The sequence below is a fragment of the Indicator indicator genome, chromosome 30, assembly GCF_027791375.1.
Source record: "Indicator indicator isolate 239-I01 chromosome 30, UM_Iind_1.1, whole genome shotgun sequence".
Lineage (NCBI taxonomy): Eukaryota > Metazoa > Chordata > Aves > Piciformes > Indicatoridae > Indicator > Indicator indicator.
The window spans coordinates 5,602,415-5,614,750 of record NC_072039.1 but is presented as its reverse complement, the minus strand read 5'-3'; the positions used below and the strand labels follow the sequence as shown (position 1 = coordinate 5,614,750).

General features: G+C 50.6%; 1 protein-coding gene across 1 annotated transcript in view; it reads left to right on the top strand.

Annotated features, from left to right (window-relative positions):
* Positions 1 to 12,336, top strand: part of SMG6 (SMG6 nonsense mediated mRNA decay factor) — a 115,864-nt gene that overhangs the window by 3,509 nt on the left and 100,019 nt on the right. The window contains exons 3-8 of the mRNA XM_054394137.1: positions 1,393 to 1,585; positions 2,217 to 2,327; positions 3,049 to 3,155; positions 4,241 to 4,319; positions 5,554 to 5,664; positions 6,269 to 6,481. Of these exons, the coding sequence (XP_054250112.1) occupies positions 1,393 to 1,585; positions 2,217 to 2,327; positions 3,049 to 3,155; positions 4,241 to 4,319; positions 5,554 to 5,664; positions 6,269 to 6,481 (814 nt within the window). The remainder of the gene's footprint in view (positions 1 to 1,392; positions 1,586 to 2,216; positions 2,328 to 3,048; positions 3,156 to 4,240; positions 4,320 to 5,553; positions 5,665 to 6,268; positions 6,482 to 12,336) is intronic.

Sequence of the window (12,336 nt, the reverse complement as noted above, 5' to 3'; positions counted from 1 at the left end):
CTGCTGCTCTAGGAGGTAGCTAACATGGCTGCAGCAAGTTTTAACTTGATATCTTTAAAATTTACATGTGAACTTTGTGTCTCTGGGGCTTCTCTAGAGACTTGACTTCAGAGGTGAGTTAATTTCAAGGCTTGTTCTGGGGCCTGGTGACTTCTGCTGTAAACCACAGGGTGGGATGTGTGTGTACTTGAAGCAGCATTGGGTGTTTCAGGTCTTCTCAAGGCGTCAAGGTCACCAAGAGCTGCTGTTGCCTCTAGGGGAGGAATCACTGCACAGTGCTACTGTGCACCATGTGAAGCCCACCCTGCACCAGGAGTGCAGATGTGGTTGTCTCAGTCCCTGCCAGCAGAGTCCCTCTGTCTTGGTGTCTCCTGTCTGTGTCTGCCTGCTGCCAGCCTGTCTGCAGAGCTGTGCTGAGGCTCTTGGATCCAAGTGCAGCAACATCCAATTCTTGTGGATAGCGTTTGTGCTGTCCAAGCGTTTGTCTGTAGGGTTTGGGACTGTGTCAGCAGAATCACACTCAGTGCTTTGCACAGAAACCCATCACTATCCTTCTCTTGTTCTGTCAGGTTCTTCCAGGCATTGCCATCTGGCTTTGCTCTGAGCTTTACCATACATGCTGCTCTGCTGCTTTCTGTGGGGCTCAAAGCATGGAAAGGGATGAGGCTGCCAAGGCAGTAACAGCTGAGGATCCCCTTTGCTGTGAACTTGCCCCCAAGTGTTGTGGAGCTGTTTCTAGCCTGCAACTATTTTATTAAATTAGGGGAGAAAATCTGCTGCAGTGCCCAGGCAAGGCTGTAGGTAATGGTGAGATGAATGTGATTTCTGGGACTCGGGTTTTGTTTTTTTCAGGTGTGATGTCCTCAGCTCTTGCTCATTTCTGAGGAAGCAAAGTCTCTGTTTCTGTGGCGTGTTTTGGTTGGATGGGAAGGAGGTGGGGACCATTTTAATGGCGAGATCTCTCTTGGTCTCTGGTTCTTTGTGTGTTTGTTCCTGGCCTAGAGTAGCCAGACTTTGAGCTCAGAAGCAGCAGAGCCTGGCAGCCTCTCTCTGTGTTGGGGTCAGGAGACACTTGTGCCTTACTGTTCCCAGTGGCAGAATTGTAGTAAAGCTCCTTACTCTCTGCCAGGCCCTGATCTGTTTTGATGCAGGTGTAGAAGAGAGAAGGTCCTTTCAGGTTTGCCCTCTTGGAGCAGGAAGGCTGTTTGATTGCAGCAGCTCCCATCTCCCTCTGGGACGCGTGGTTCACTGTTGTGTGTGAGGTGGCTGAACTGCTGCTATTTGGTGCTTGCTGCTTGAGCAGCAGGTGGCTCAGCACATGTTCCCCAACAGCTCCAGTTTGGGCTGGGCAGGAGTTGATTTTTGTTGACCCCTGCTTCTGTTTCTCTGTAGGGTGGAGTTGCTGCAGCTGTATGAAAGGTGCATCCTGATGGACATTGAGTTCTCTGACACCCAGAACGTGGACCAGCTGCTGTGGAAAAATGCATTTTATCAGGTGATCGAGAAATTCCGACAGCTCCTCAAGGACCCTCAGGGGGAAAACGCCCATGAAATTCGGAACAAACTGCTCCAGCTTCTAGATGAGGTAAAAAGAGAAATGTCCTCCGGCTCCACTAAGCCTTTGGATTAGTGTTTAGGATGGGATGCTGTAATTGGGAAGTAAGCCTTCGTGGTTCTCTTTGCGTCTTTGTGTGCCTAAGGCCATCCCTGTGCAAGGAGAATGCTCAGAGAGATCACAGTGTAGTGTGGCAGGTATAAGGCCAGGGGGATGTTTGGTATAATTTCAACCAGGTTTGTTTTTTCCTTGTTTTTGTGAGTTTTTTTATGTTAATTAGGACCTGGTTTAAGTGTAGGTGTTAAGTTTGTGCCAACTTTATCCTTCTATTCAAGTGTGCAGCTCCATTTACTCTTTGCAGAAGGCAGACTGACAGCTGAGAGAATGTTTTTTATAGAATTACATTGGTGGGAAGGGGGTGAGCGGAGGGCTTTAGTCTAACCTCCTGCTCAAAGTGAGACTCCTCAAACAGGTCAGTCTTGATTTTTGTCTAGCTCTCTGAGGCTGGAGATCCTGTGACCTCCTTGTTGCTTTCTGAAGAGAAAGAGCCCAGATCTCTGGAAGGAGGGACCTTCTTTCTTCTATGTGGCAGGGGTGGGGTGGTGATTTCTTGCTCATCATTAGAAAGATTCTAACATACAAGTATGTGTGTGTTTTGCAGGGCTCCTCTTTTTTTGATGGCCTGCTCCAGAAGCTGCAGCTGTCATACCAGTTCAAGCTAGAGGACTATATGGATGGGATGGTCATCCGCAGTCAGCCTCTGAGGAAAATGGTAGGTTGGGTTCCTCCTGGAGACTTCTCATCCTGTTAATCTGCTGAACTCAGTGTGCTGCCCTTGCCAATAGGCAGGCAGCTGCACTCTGAACAGATGTCAGTATGTTTGCAGGGAGCCTTTCTCAGCTGCTAGAGAACTTGTTGAACCAACTCTGCTACGGTAATATTTCTTAGCTTCCTTTGCAAAAAGAATTTTTTTCTGTACCAGCTTTGCAGCCAGAGATAATAAAGGGAAAGAAGTGTCTAAAGGTATCCTTAGCTGTTACTCATCTCCTATTTCTCTCTGTGGAATCCAGAGAAACAAAGGAGGAAAGCTAACAGTTGTGCTGCATCCCTGACACATGGCAGCCCATTGTCCTGAGCTGTGAGTGCAGGTGTGAGGGGCAGCTGGGAAAGGGTATTTCAGTGCAGCTCCATTCCCAGGGAGATGTGTTTGTCTAACAGCTGTCCCCAAATTGGTCATGGACCGAGCAACTCTCTTCTGGAGACAGATGGGAGTTTTTTTTGTGAGAGAGGGAGGTGTTCAGGGGGTTGGCTTGCCCTTACAAATGCTGACCCAGTGCCATGGAGCCTTCTGGCTTCATTCTGCTGCCCTTCCGTGAGACCTTTGGTGCATCAGCCACCTCCTCTTAGCTCTACATTCCCTGTGTGCTCAGTGGGTCTGCAGGCGAGCCAGAGCTGCACAGGTCCCACACAGTGTCCTGCATGCTTCTTTGCAGGTGAAGTATGCCCTGATCAGCGCTCAGAGGTGCATGATCTGCCAGGGGGACATTTGCCGGTACCGAGAGCAGGCGAACGACACCGCCAACTACGGCAAGGCTCGCAGGTATCTTCTGCCTTGGCTGCTGCAGCTGCTCTTCTCTCTGCAAGCTCATGCTTTAACTTGCTTAACTAGCTTTAAAAAACAAAAGGCTTTCCACACCTCTTTGTTGTGTTGCAGTCCTGTGAAGCTGAAAGATGTAGCTTAGGCTGTTCTGCCGTCCCAGAGCGCAAGCCAGCAGATCTGGTCATCCTCCAGCCATCTCGTCTGGAAGTCCCCCTGTGCTGACCCTGCAGCAGGAGGGGTTTATGCTGGTGGTGCTGGCAGAATGGCTGTTGTGTTTTCTGTAGCTTTTCAGCTAGGAGGGGGTTCCTATATGTGCCCATATGTTCTGACTGCAGCAGGAGTTACTGACACTTCTTCCTTCCTGTCAGTCTTGTTTTTCTGATGGTTTGTTTTTTTTTTTTTTTTTCCTCTGGAGCAAAGACTGGTAGGGACACAAGTGAGCCCAGCATAAGGGATGGAGCCCTGAAATGTTTGCAGAATGGGACAGGGCAAGCTGCTGATTTGGAGATCTGTGGATATTGTGGAGTATGCTGATGTCTCAGGGAGGCTGGGGGGAAGGCAGTGGGTTTGTGGCGTGTCTGAAGGGTGTTAGTGGATCTGTGTGGCATGATAGAAGCTGAAGTGGATAATACCATTGAGGGAAGATAGGAGAATAGAGGGATGCATGGACTGCTACTGACCAGATGTCTCTTCTCCTGGGATTAAGTATCTTGAAAATATCTTGGGGAACAAGCTAAGGAACATGAAAGGTTTGGTCCTTACTGCCATAGAGCTAAAAAGGGGACTGAGAGAAAAACATTCCCTGATGAGCCTCTTCTCTGTGCTTGAGGCTGTCTGTTGGAAAGCTCTTGCTGGGTCTGGCTAAATGCTCATCTTCAGGCCAGCTCAGGATTTCTTTCTGCCCCTCTGCCCTGCCCTGTGCCCCAGCTGCTGCCTGGCCTTGCTCTTGCATGCGGAGGACACTTGTGCAAAGTACCTGTTCCCTGCAGGACTGCCAGTGCTGGGAGGGGAATTCTGTGCCCTTAGCAGTGAGGAAGGCAACCTGGTGTCCTTTCAGTAACCGTTTCTCTCTGGTTCTTCCTTAGCTGGTACCTGAAGGCTCAGCAGATTGCTCCCAAAAACGGCCGCCCGTACAACCAGCTGGCACTTCTGGCCATCTACACGGTGAGATACATCTCGTGCAAGGATATACCAAGTGTCTGGGAGGGCTGTGAGATTCCATCTGGTGGAGAAAGGCTTTGTTTAGGGCAGTGCTTCCAGGTCATTTTATGTTGTGTGTTCTGCTCTTCATCCTGATGGCAGGATGTGCTGTGTGCATTGCAGCTGCTGTGGCTTCGGGCAGTGCGTTAGATCCACGCTACTCAGGCTGTTGGTGCTTTGGGGACTGTCCTGTGGGTTGCTGAGAGTGCAAATGTTTTAAAAGTGGGTTGGGTTTCAAGTTTTGCTGGAGAATTTTGTGCTCAAGGCCATGCTGTCGTGAGGATGCTTTTTCTGTTGGCCATGTCTTCACTGTACCTGTGGGCACCTGTCTTAAGCAACAACCACATGCAGCTTTCTTGGGTTTCAGTTTTGCTGCCTGCTGCAGCCATGCAGGAGAACTTATTGCAAGGAAGATACAGCACCAGATGATGGAAGCATCAGGCTGGGATATGGGCTGGTAGGGTTCTGCCTGTTCACAACACTGAAAGATGCTGGTTTAAAGCAGAACTAAAGGGCTCAGTAGGGCACTTCATGGCTGGGAATTACCTTTCTGATGCCTGATGGGGGTTTTGGAGCAACAAAGTGCCCCACCCTCTGTAGTGGTTTGTGAGGCCAGCAGCATGTGGGCAAAACCCCAGATGGCTATGTAAAGACTTTAGGGAGTGAGCATGAAGAGGTGAGCTCAGGAGCAGGCTGAAGTCAGGGAGCATCCTGCCCCACCACTGACAAACCCTCCAGTCTTCCTGGTCCTCTGCTCCATGTAAGACTCCTGTGGAGTCATTTCCATATTCGTAGTAAAGCTGAACAGAGTATTGCCTGAGCTGCCAGGAATTCACTATTTTTACCTTTTCCCTTTACCATAATGTCTGGTGAGAGACTATTTTGTGTGAGCAACTTGGTTTGTGGCTTGTGTAGAAGCCCTGGGGATAGAGTAGGCAACTCCTCAGGCTGTGGTGTCACCTGCACTCCCTAACCCTGGCAAAGAGCTTGTGTTTTGTGCTGGGGCTTGTAGGTAGCTGTGAATGTGGATGGAGAGTTCAAGTCCTACTTGTCACAGCATTTGTGACATGTCTGTCTGTCCCAGGCAGTACTGAGGGAGAAGGCACATGTGCTGAGGGACAGGAAAGGTGAAGGGATTGGGAGCTTGTCTCTGGATGCTCCAGATGAGTGGCAGCTCTGAGCCCAGCTCTTTTTGCAGAGGAGAAAGCTGGATGCTGTCTACTACTACATGCGCAGCCTGGCTGCTAGCAACCCCATCCTCACAGCCAAGGAGAGCCTCATGAGCCTGTTTGAAGAGACCAAACGCAAGGTGAGTCTTGGAGCTGGGCTGTGGGATGCTGCCTGTGTTAACTCTCCTGAGCTGGAGAGCTGTGCTCCAGAGAGGAGGGGGGTGGGGGCTTTTGAACTTGGAGTTGCCACTTACCTACTAAGAAAGTCCATGTTGGGAGTCAGATGGGAGAAGCAGCCTTCAGAAGGATGATGTCCTTTCTGCCTCTGCTTTAGACTGCTTTTGGGGTTGTTTGGGCAGATGAATCTCTTGCTTCTTGGGTTGCTAACTGTGAAACAGCCAAGTTCAGCAAGGCCTGGAGGTTGTTGTGGTTTGCAGCACAGCCTTGGTATACAATATGTGGTCATTACCTCATCCCAGAGGTGCCCCATACCTATGGGTGTGGCCAAGAGAGGCTGCAGTCCCTTTGTGCCCCAGAGGTTACAGACTCCTAAGACTGGACACAGCTTTTCTTGTCCTGGGGCAGTTGAAAACCTCACCTGCACTACCCTGCAGTGTCAGAAACCAAATTCTGGACCTGTCAGTGAGTGATAGTGGTGCTGAAGCAGAGGCAAGGCCTGGTTTCTCTGTGTGAGGGAAACGTTGCACTGTTCCCGGGTGCTCTGAATCTGTCCTGTCTGTCCAGGCCGAGCAGTTGGAGCAGAGGAAGCATCAGGTGCTGGACCTGAGCCCCAGCCGCCGGGGGAAGGGCAAGAAGTCCACACTGCGACAAGTTGGAGACGATGCCACGCGGCTGGAGATCTGGATCCATCCCTCCCACCCCCGCTCCTCCCAGGGCCACGAGTCCGGCAGGGACTCTGAGCAGGACAACAGCCTTGGGAACCTCAGCCCCAGCGACGTGAGTACTGCAGGAGGCAGCAGTTGGCTTTGGTGTCATGTGTTTGGAATGCAGCAGAAGGACACTGGATCTGTTTTGCTTTCCTGTTGCTAAATTTTCCAGTGTTTTGGCTTCCCCTATGGGAGCTGTGCCTGGGTCAGGCTGAGGAGCTGGTGACCTCGTGCCTCTCATGTTTAAGGCATGTTGTTACCATCCATTTCTTGGCAGCGTGTGCTGGCGTGGCTGCTGTGGAATAGGAGAGGCACAAAGAGAAGATGCTGTGAAATGCCTCTGCTGAGGGCTCTAATTTGGGTGAGGTTGCCGGTGGGAAATGAGGTCAGAAGCTGAGGACCAGGGTTTGACAGTGACCCTGTAAGCTCTGAAACTTGTTCTGGAAGTGGATCACTTGTCCCAGTGCCAGGTGATGGGTTTGCACTGGGAATGCGAAAACTGTGGTTTTAATTTCCAGTGTAGGTGTCAAGTTTGCATTGTTCTACTGAGAGGCCAGGCTGGGCCCTTGCTGTGCAAGGCCAGAACAAAAGCTGACAAATGGACAGACCAAAGCTGTGTGCCTTGCGAGAGGAGCCTGGGTGAACCCTCTTTGTCAGGCACAGGAATGCAGACAAAGGCAGTGGTGGTTGGGAGCTCATCCTCCAGGAATCCCTACACTGCTTTGGCACACGAAGCTTGCAGGAGAACTTGCCAGGGAGCTCTGGGCTGCCTGTCCTAAAATGGCTGTTAGGGCTGTGAGTTGAGGAGAACTGGGAAGACCTTCTCCACATTGTGCAGGGCCCAGAGCTTGTCATAAGACTGCACTTTTAGAACTAGTTTGTGACTTCAGCTGGGTGGAACTGGGGTGAAGTCTTGGAGCTCTGAAAGATAAGCTCTGGCACACAGCTGCAGCATTTTTGAGGCATTACTGCCCTTGGTTGTTTTCCCTCTCCTCTTCTGGAGACCTTTGCTTCCTCAGCATCATGGAAAAGAATGTGCCAAGCTTTTGCCACTCCATAAATCACTGATGAAGATGATTTGACATAAGATGCTGTGAGTGTTTTTGAGGGACTAAGGGTGCCTCTTCCATTACTCCCATGTGATGCACCATAGTGGCTGGCAAAGTGGGGGACAGCCTTGTCTTATTTATTAGTGTAGCACTTGCTAGAGCTTGTCCTTGGTCTGCTCCATGGAGGCTGTGGTCCCTGAAGTGCAGGTTGCACAGATTGTGTCTGATTACTGTCATCAGTCTTGATTTCTTCATCTGTTTGAAATCCTGTCTCATTGAAAACATGAACTTTTTGATCATGGAGAGGCCCCATGATCAGAAATATAATCCCAAAATGATGAAGGTTGGAAGGGATCTCTGGAGGTCATCTAGTCCAATTTTCCTGCTACAGCAGGGTCACCCAGAGCAGGTTGTCCAGGACTGCAATATCCAGGTGCGTTTTGAATCTCCAGAGAAGGAGATTCTACAACCTCTCTGGACAGCCTGATCCAGTGCTCTGGCATCCTCACAGGAAAGAAATTTTTTCTTATGTTTAGGTGGAACTTCCTGTGTTACAGTTTGTGCCTGTTGCCCTTTGTCCTGTTGCTGGGCACCACTGAAAAGAATCTGTCCCCATCCTCTTGACTCCTGCCCTTTTTAGATATTGGTCAGCACTGAGAAGATCCCCTCTCAGTCTTCTCCAGGCTAAACAGACCCAGGTCTCTCAGCCCTTCCATGTCAGAGATGCTCCAGCCTCCTCATCTTTATAGCCCTCTCCTGGACTCTCCAGTAGTTCCCTGCCTCTCTTGAACTGGGAAGCCCAGACCTGGGCACAGTACTCCCAGGTGTGACCTCACCAGGGCAGAGCAGAGTGGAAGGAGAACCTCCCTCAACCTGCTGGCCACACTCTCTTCTTGATGCACCTGAATGGTGAAAGGGCAGGGGAAGCTGAGGGCCCAGGTTTAGGCACTGTTGGTTTTGGTAGCCAAGATGGTTCTACTCAGGCTGCCTGTGCCTGCTGTGGTGCAGCACTCCTCTTGTGTGGGCAGAACTGCTGATGGGGCTTGGCCGTGGCCATGTCACTGAGCTGATCTGGGTTGAAAGTAACCAGGTGGAAAGGAAACCTTCAGTCGATCACTTTGTCACTGCCAAAGCTCTCAGGCTGTGGACTGGGTACAGACAGGAGCTCTTCAGGAAGCTCTCAGCTCATTGCTCCTTGAATCTACAGCCTCTTAGCCTGTTCCTGGCTGCAGCGGCTCCTTCCCGGGGCAGCCGCGGAGCGCTCCGGCTGCTGCCGCTGTGTGGCGCTGTTTGGCCTCGGAAGAGCCCTTCCTGCCCCGGCAGCATCTCACCCTGGCAGCACCTCTGCCCCACATCCCCAGCCGGGTGGAAGGGAACAGCTCTTCTCCCAGGGGATGTGTGCCAGGACTTTGTGTCATTTTGGGGGAAATGAGTCTAAATGTGTCATTGCCTCCTTGGTCCCTTCCTTGCCAGCTTTAGCCCTTGAAAAGGCTGAGGCAAGCTGTGCTCTTTTGTTCCTGCTGACAGCTGTGCTCTGCAGGTAGCTCCTCAGGGATCAGTCCTTATGGCAGCTGTTTCTGGGCCAGAGAAAGGAATTTTACAGGGTAGAATGGAAAAGCATTCAGCTTCCAGAAGCAGAGACGGATCTACTGCAATTGTACACCCTCCCAGCTCTGGGTATGTACTGGGCAGTAGTGTGGAAGAGAGGCTCCCTGCACCCTTCAGAGGGAGGCTGTTGCTTCAGACCCAGCCCAAGGCAAAGGTGACAATGTTTTAGCTGTGGGGGTGCTGGCTGTGTCACAGGTGACAAGGAATCAATTCGTGCTGTTTTCTGCCCTCAGTAGTCAGGTTCTTCATTGTGCAGGTGGTTAGGTGTCAGTCCTGTGACCTGGCACACTTGGCAGAGAGATGCTGAACGATGACTCTCCCTGGACCTGCTGCTGTCCCCATCAGCGAGCAGGGTCTGCTCGGCACACGCTTGTGCAGCTCTTCTCAGTGCTGGCTTCCTTTTTCCTTGTGCAGCTCCATACAAAGACACAGACATCATTGCTTTAGTTCAGGGTGAGGAGCCAAGGAGCTAGCAAGGCGTGATGGCAGCTCTGCAGAAGGGCAGCTCACACTGCAGCTGTGGCTGTGACACGGGAAGGTGCTGTGCAGAGCTGGCTGTGCCCCTTGGCTCTGTGTGCTTAGGTAGCGGCTTGGCATAGATGCTTCTTTCACAGTTTGCTGTGTTATCTTTTCTAGGAAGATGCAGAACTGGAAGAACTGCCATATGCCCACACCAAGGGGCATACACCTCCATTTGGCCCTATCCTTAGTAACTGGGTTTGGCCCTGCTGGCACGGAAGGCATGGGACAGTTTTGAAGCGAGCTGAAGAAGTGCTTGGGTTGCAGCCTGGCTGTTTTGTGCTTAGGTTTTGTCCGTTATGCCTGCAGGCTTCGGGGGTTTCATTCTGTTCTCTGTGGTCTCTTGTATGTTGCATGTTCCTAGTAGTGCAGTGGCAGGAGAGTCCAGGCTGATGCAGTACTCTGCTTGCCTGTCAGTGTCAGATTATAATAAGAAATGGGAAAAAAAGAGGCTGAGCCAGTGAGCAGCTGTGTTGCTTTCTTAGAAGAGCTGGATAGGGCAAAGTGAGCTGAGCAGCTCAGCCTCTGGCATTTCTTCCCTGCCACTGCTTTTGTTTGCTGTGGGTCAGTACTGATCTTAAATCCGATAGTACCATCTGCAGCTTACCATGCAAACTGTGAATTGGTAAAGTTAAATAGGGCAAATGTGCTGTCAGTCTCTTGAGAAAGTGTTAATATTACACTGAGTTTGAGATTTTAATCACTGCTGTCAGGAAATGCTGAGTTAAGGTTCTCACAGTTACTATTGCCTGCTGCCTGGGCTCTGCAGTAGACACTTCCTTGCATTGCCAAGCAGCATGCATGCACCAATAAAGACTACTCCTTAGCTGCAGCTAAGATTAGGGAAGAGAGGTTTTCCCTTGGCAAGGCAGTAATTGAATAATTCTTGTCTCCAGATGTCTGAATACTTCAGCATCATTAAAGAATTAAATCTCCTAGCCTTTTTGTGAGAGGTCAGTCTTGTAGAGCCATCAAAAGTTTGCTAGGGCCACCCAAAAAGCTCTTTGGGAAGCTAAGGCCAGAGGCAAGATTTGCTGTGCATCAGCTGCAGGAACCTTCCCATTTCCCCCCAGCCTGCTGGTGAGGAACAGAGGTGTTGCATTTGCCTGGTGCTGGGTGCCTGTGGAGCAGCAATCCCACTGCAGGGACAGAGAACTTGTGGTGGAATCATTAACTCTGAAGTTCAGAGCATATTTTAACCTCCATGTTAAAGCCCACACAGGCTTTCTTCTCATCAGCAGGGAGTATGGACTGTGCATCAGGGTTTCCAGCAGTGAGGAGTTAATACCAAAAGGAGGTCTGTTAAAAAAAAAAAAGTTTTCTCAGTAGACTGCATGTAGAGGGGTCTTGCTTTTGTGTTTCTCCTTTTTTATCTACTGCACTCATCCTGGAAGCTTGTTGTGCATACAGGTGGTGCTGTGCTCTGTATGGGTGTGAGTACCAGGAGATGGAGCAGTGAGGATGGAGCTGTGAGCAGTGCTCATCTTTGGGTGATTGCGTTTTCCTTCCCATGAGTAGTGCTGCTCTCTTTTGGATCCCTTCATCCTTCCTCTCCCAAGTCCTGGAATGCCAGGTACATGTGGAAGTGGTCCTCTGCAGCTGGGTGAGGGCACTGTCTTCTCCAAGCAGCAGATGATATGACAGCTGTCCCACTTTTTTTTGCTCTAGGTCAGGATTCAGTGAAGTGGGAACTTACCCACCAGTGCCTGGTTGGGGCTAGCTTCACATTTTACTCTGATTTGTTTCTTCCTGAGATAAGATATCTCTAAGGAGTCTCACTTTCTGTCTTTCTTCGTTCTTCTTGCCTGCTCAGTTTTATTTCTGATTTTGCCTTGATAGCATCACAGAATGGCTTAGGTTGGAAGGGACCTCAGAGATCATCTACTTCAACCTCAGAGATCATCTGCTCCAACCTCCCTGCCAAGGACAGGGATGCCTCTCAACTAGACTTGGTGGCTCATGGCCTCATCCAGCCTGGCCTTAAACATCCCCAGGGAGGAGGCATCCATAACCTCTCTAAGCAGCCTATTCCAGAGTCTCACCACCCTTGTACTGAAGAACTTCTTCCCAAGATCCAGTCTAAACCTACTTCCCCTCAGCTTCAAACCATTCCCCCTTGCCCTATTGCTAGGTGCTCTTATGAAAAGTCCCTCTCCAGCCTTCCTGTAGGATCCTTTCAGGTAATGGAAGGCAGCTATAAGGTCTTCCAGGAGTCTTCCTCACCTCTGCATCATTGTGTGCATTTAGGAGCATTGTGGAGCCCTCAGGGCTGTCCAAGTCCCTGCCTCAGCAGAGGCCATGTGTCCTTAGTGAACAGGGTCCCTGTCTAGGGAGTTCCTGCACGTTTCACATCCGTTTTTCCATGGCAGTGTTTGTTATTTCTGCTCTGTGTGCTTGTTCCTCTTGGGCAGCAGCTGCTTGGGTGACTGGGCTGTCTCCTGCTCCTGGCTGGTTTCAGCTGCTGCATTTATTCAACTGGAGGAGCTGTCTCTTGGGTTCTGCACCTGGAGAAGGCTGCTTCTAGGGCATGGTGGGATAAAACCTCCTGTTTAGTCTGATAGCAGTTCTGGTGGGGGGGTTCTTGACCATTTACTCCACCTGCCTGGCCTTTGCTTGGACCAGCCACACAAGGGAGTGACAGTGGCCTGTGTTCAGAGGCAGGGTTGCCTCAGTATCACTACCTGTGGTCCCTAGGAGTGTCTGATTTGTTCAGAGGCTGTTGTGGTGTGACCTAGGTGTCTGTCAGGGT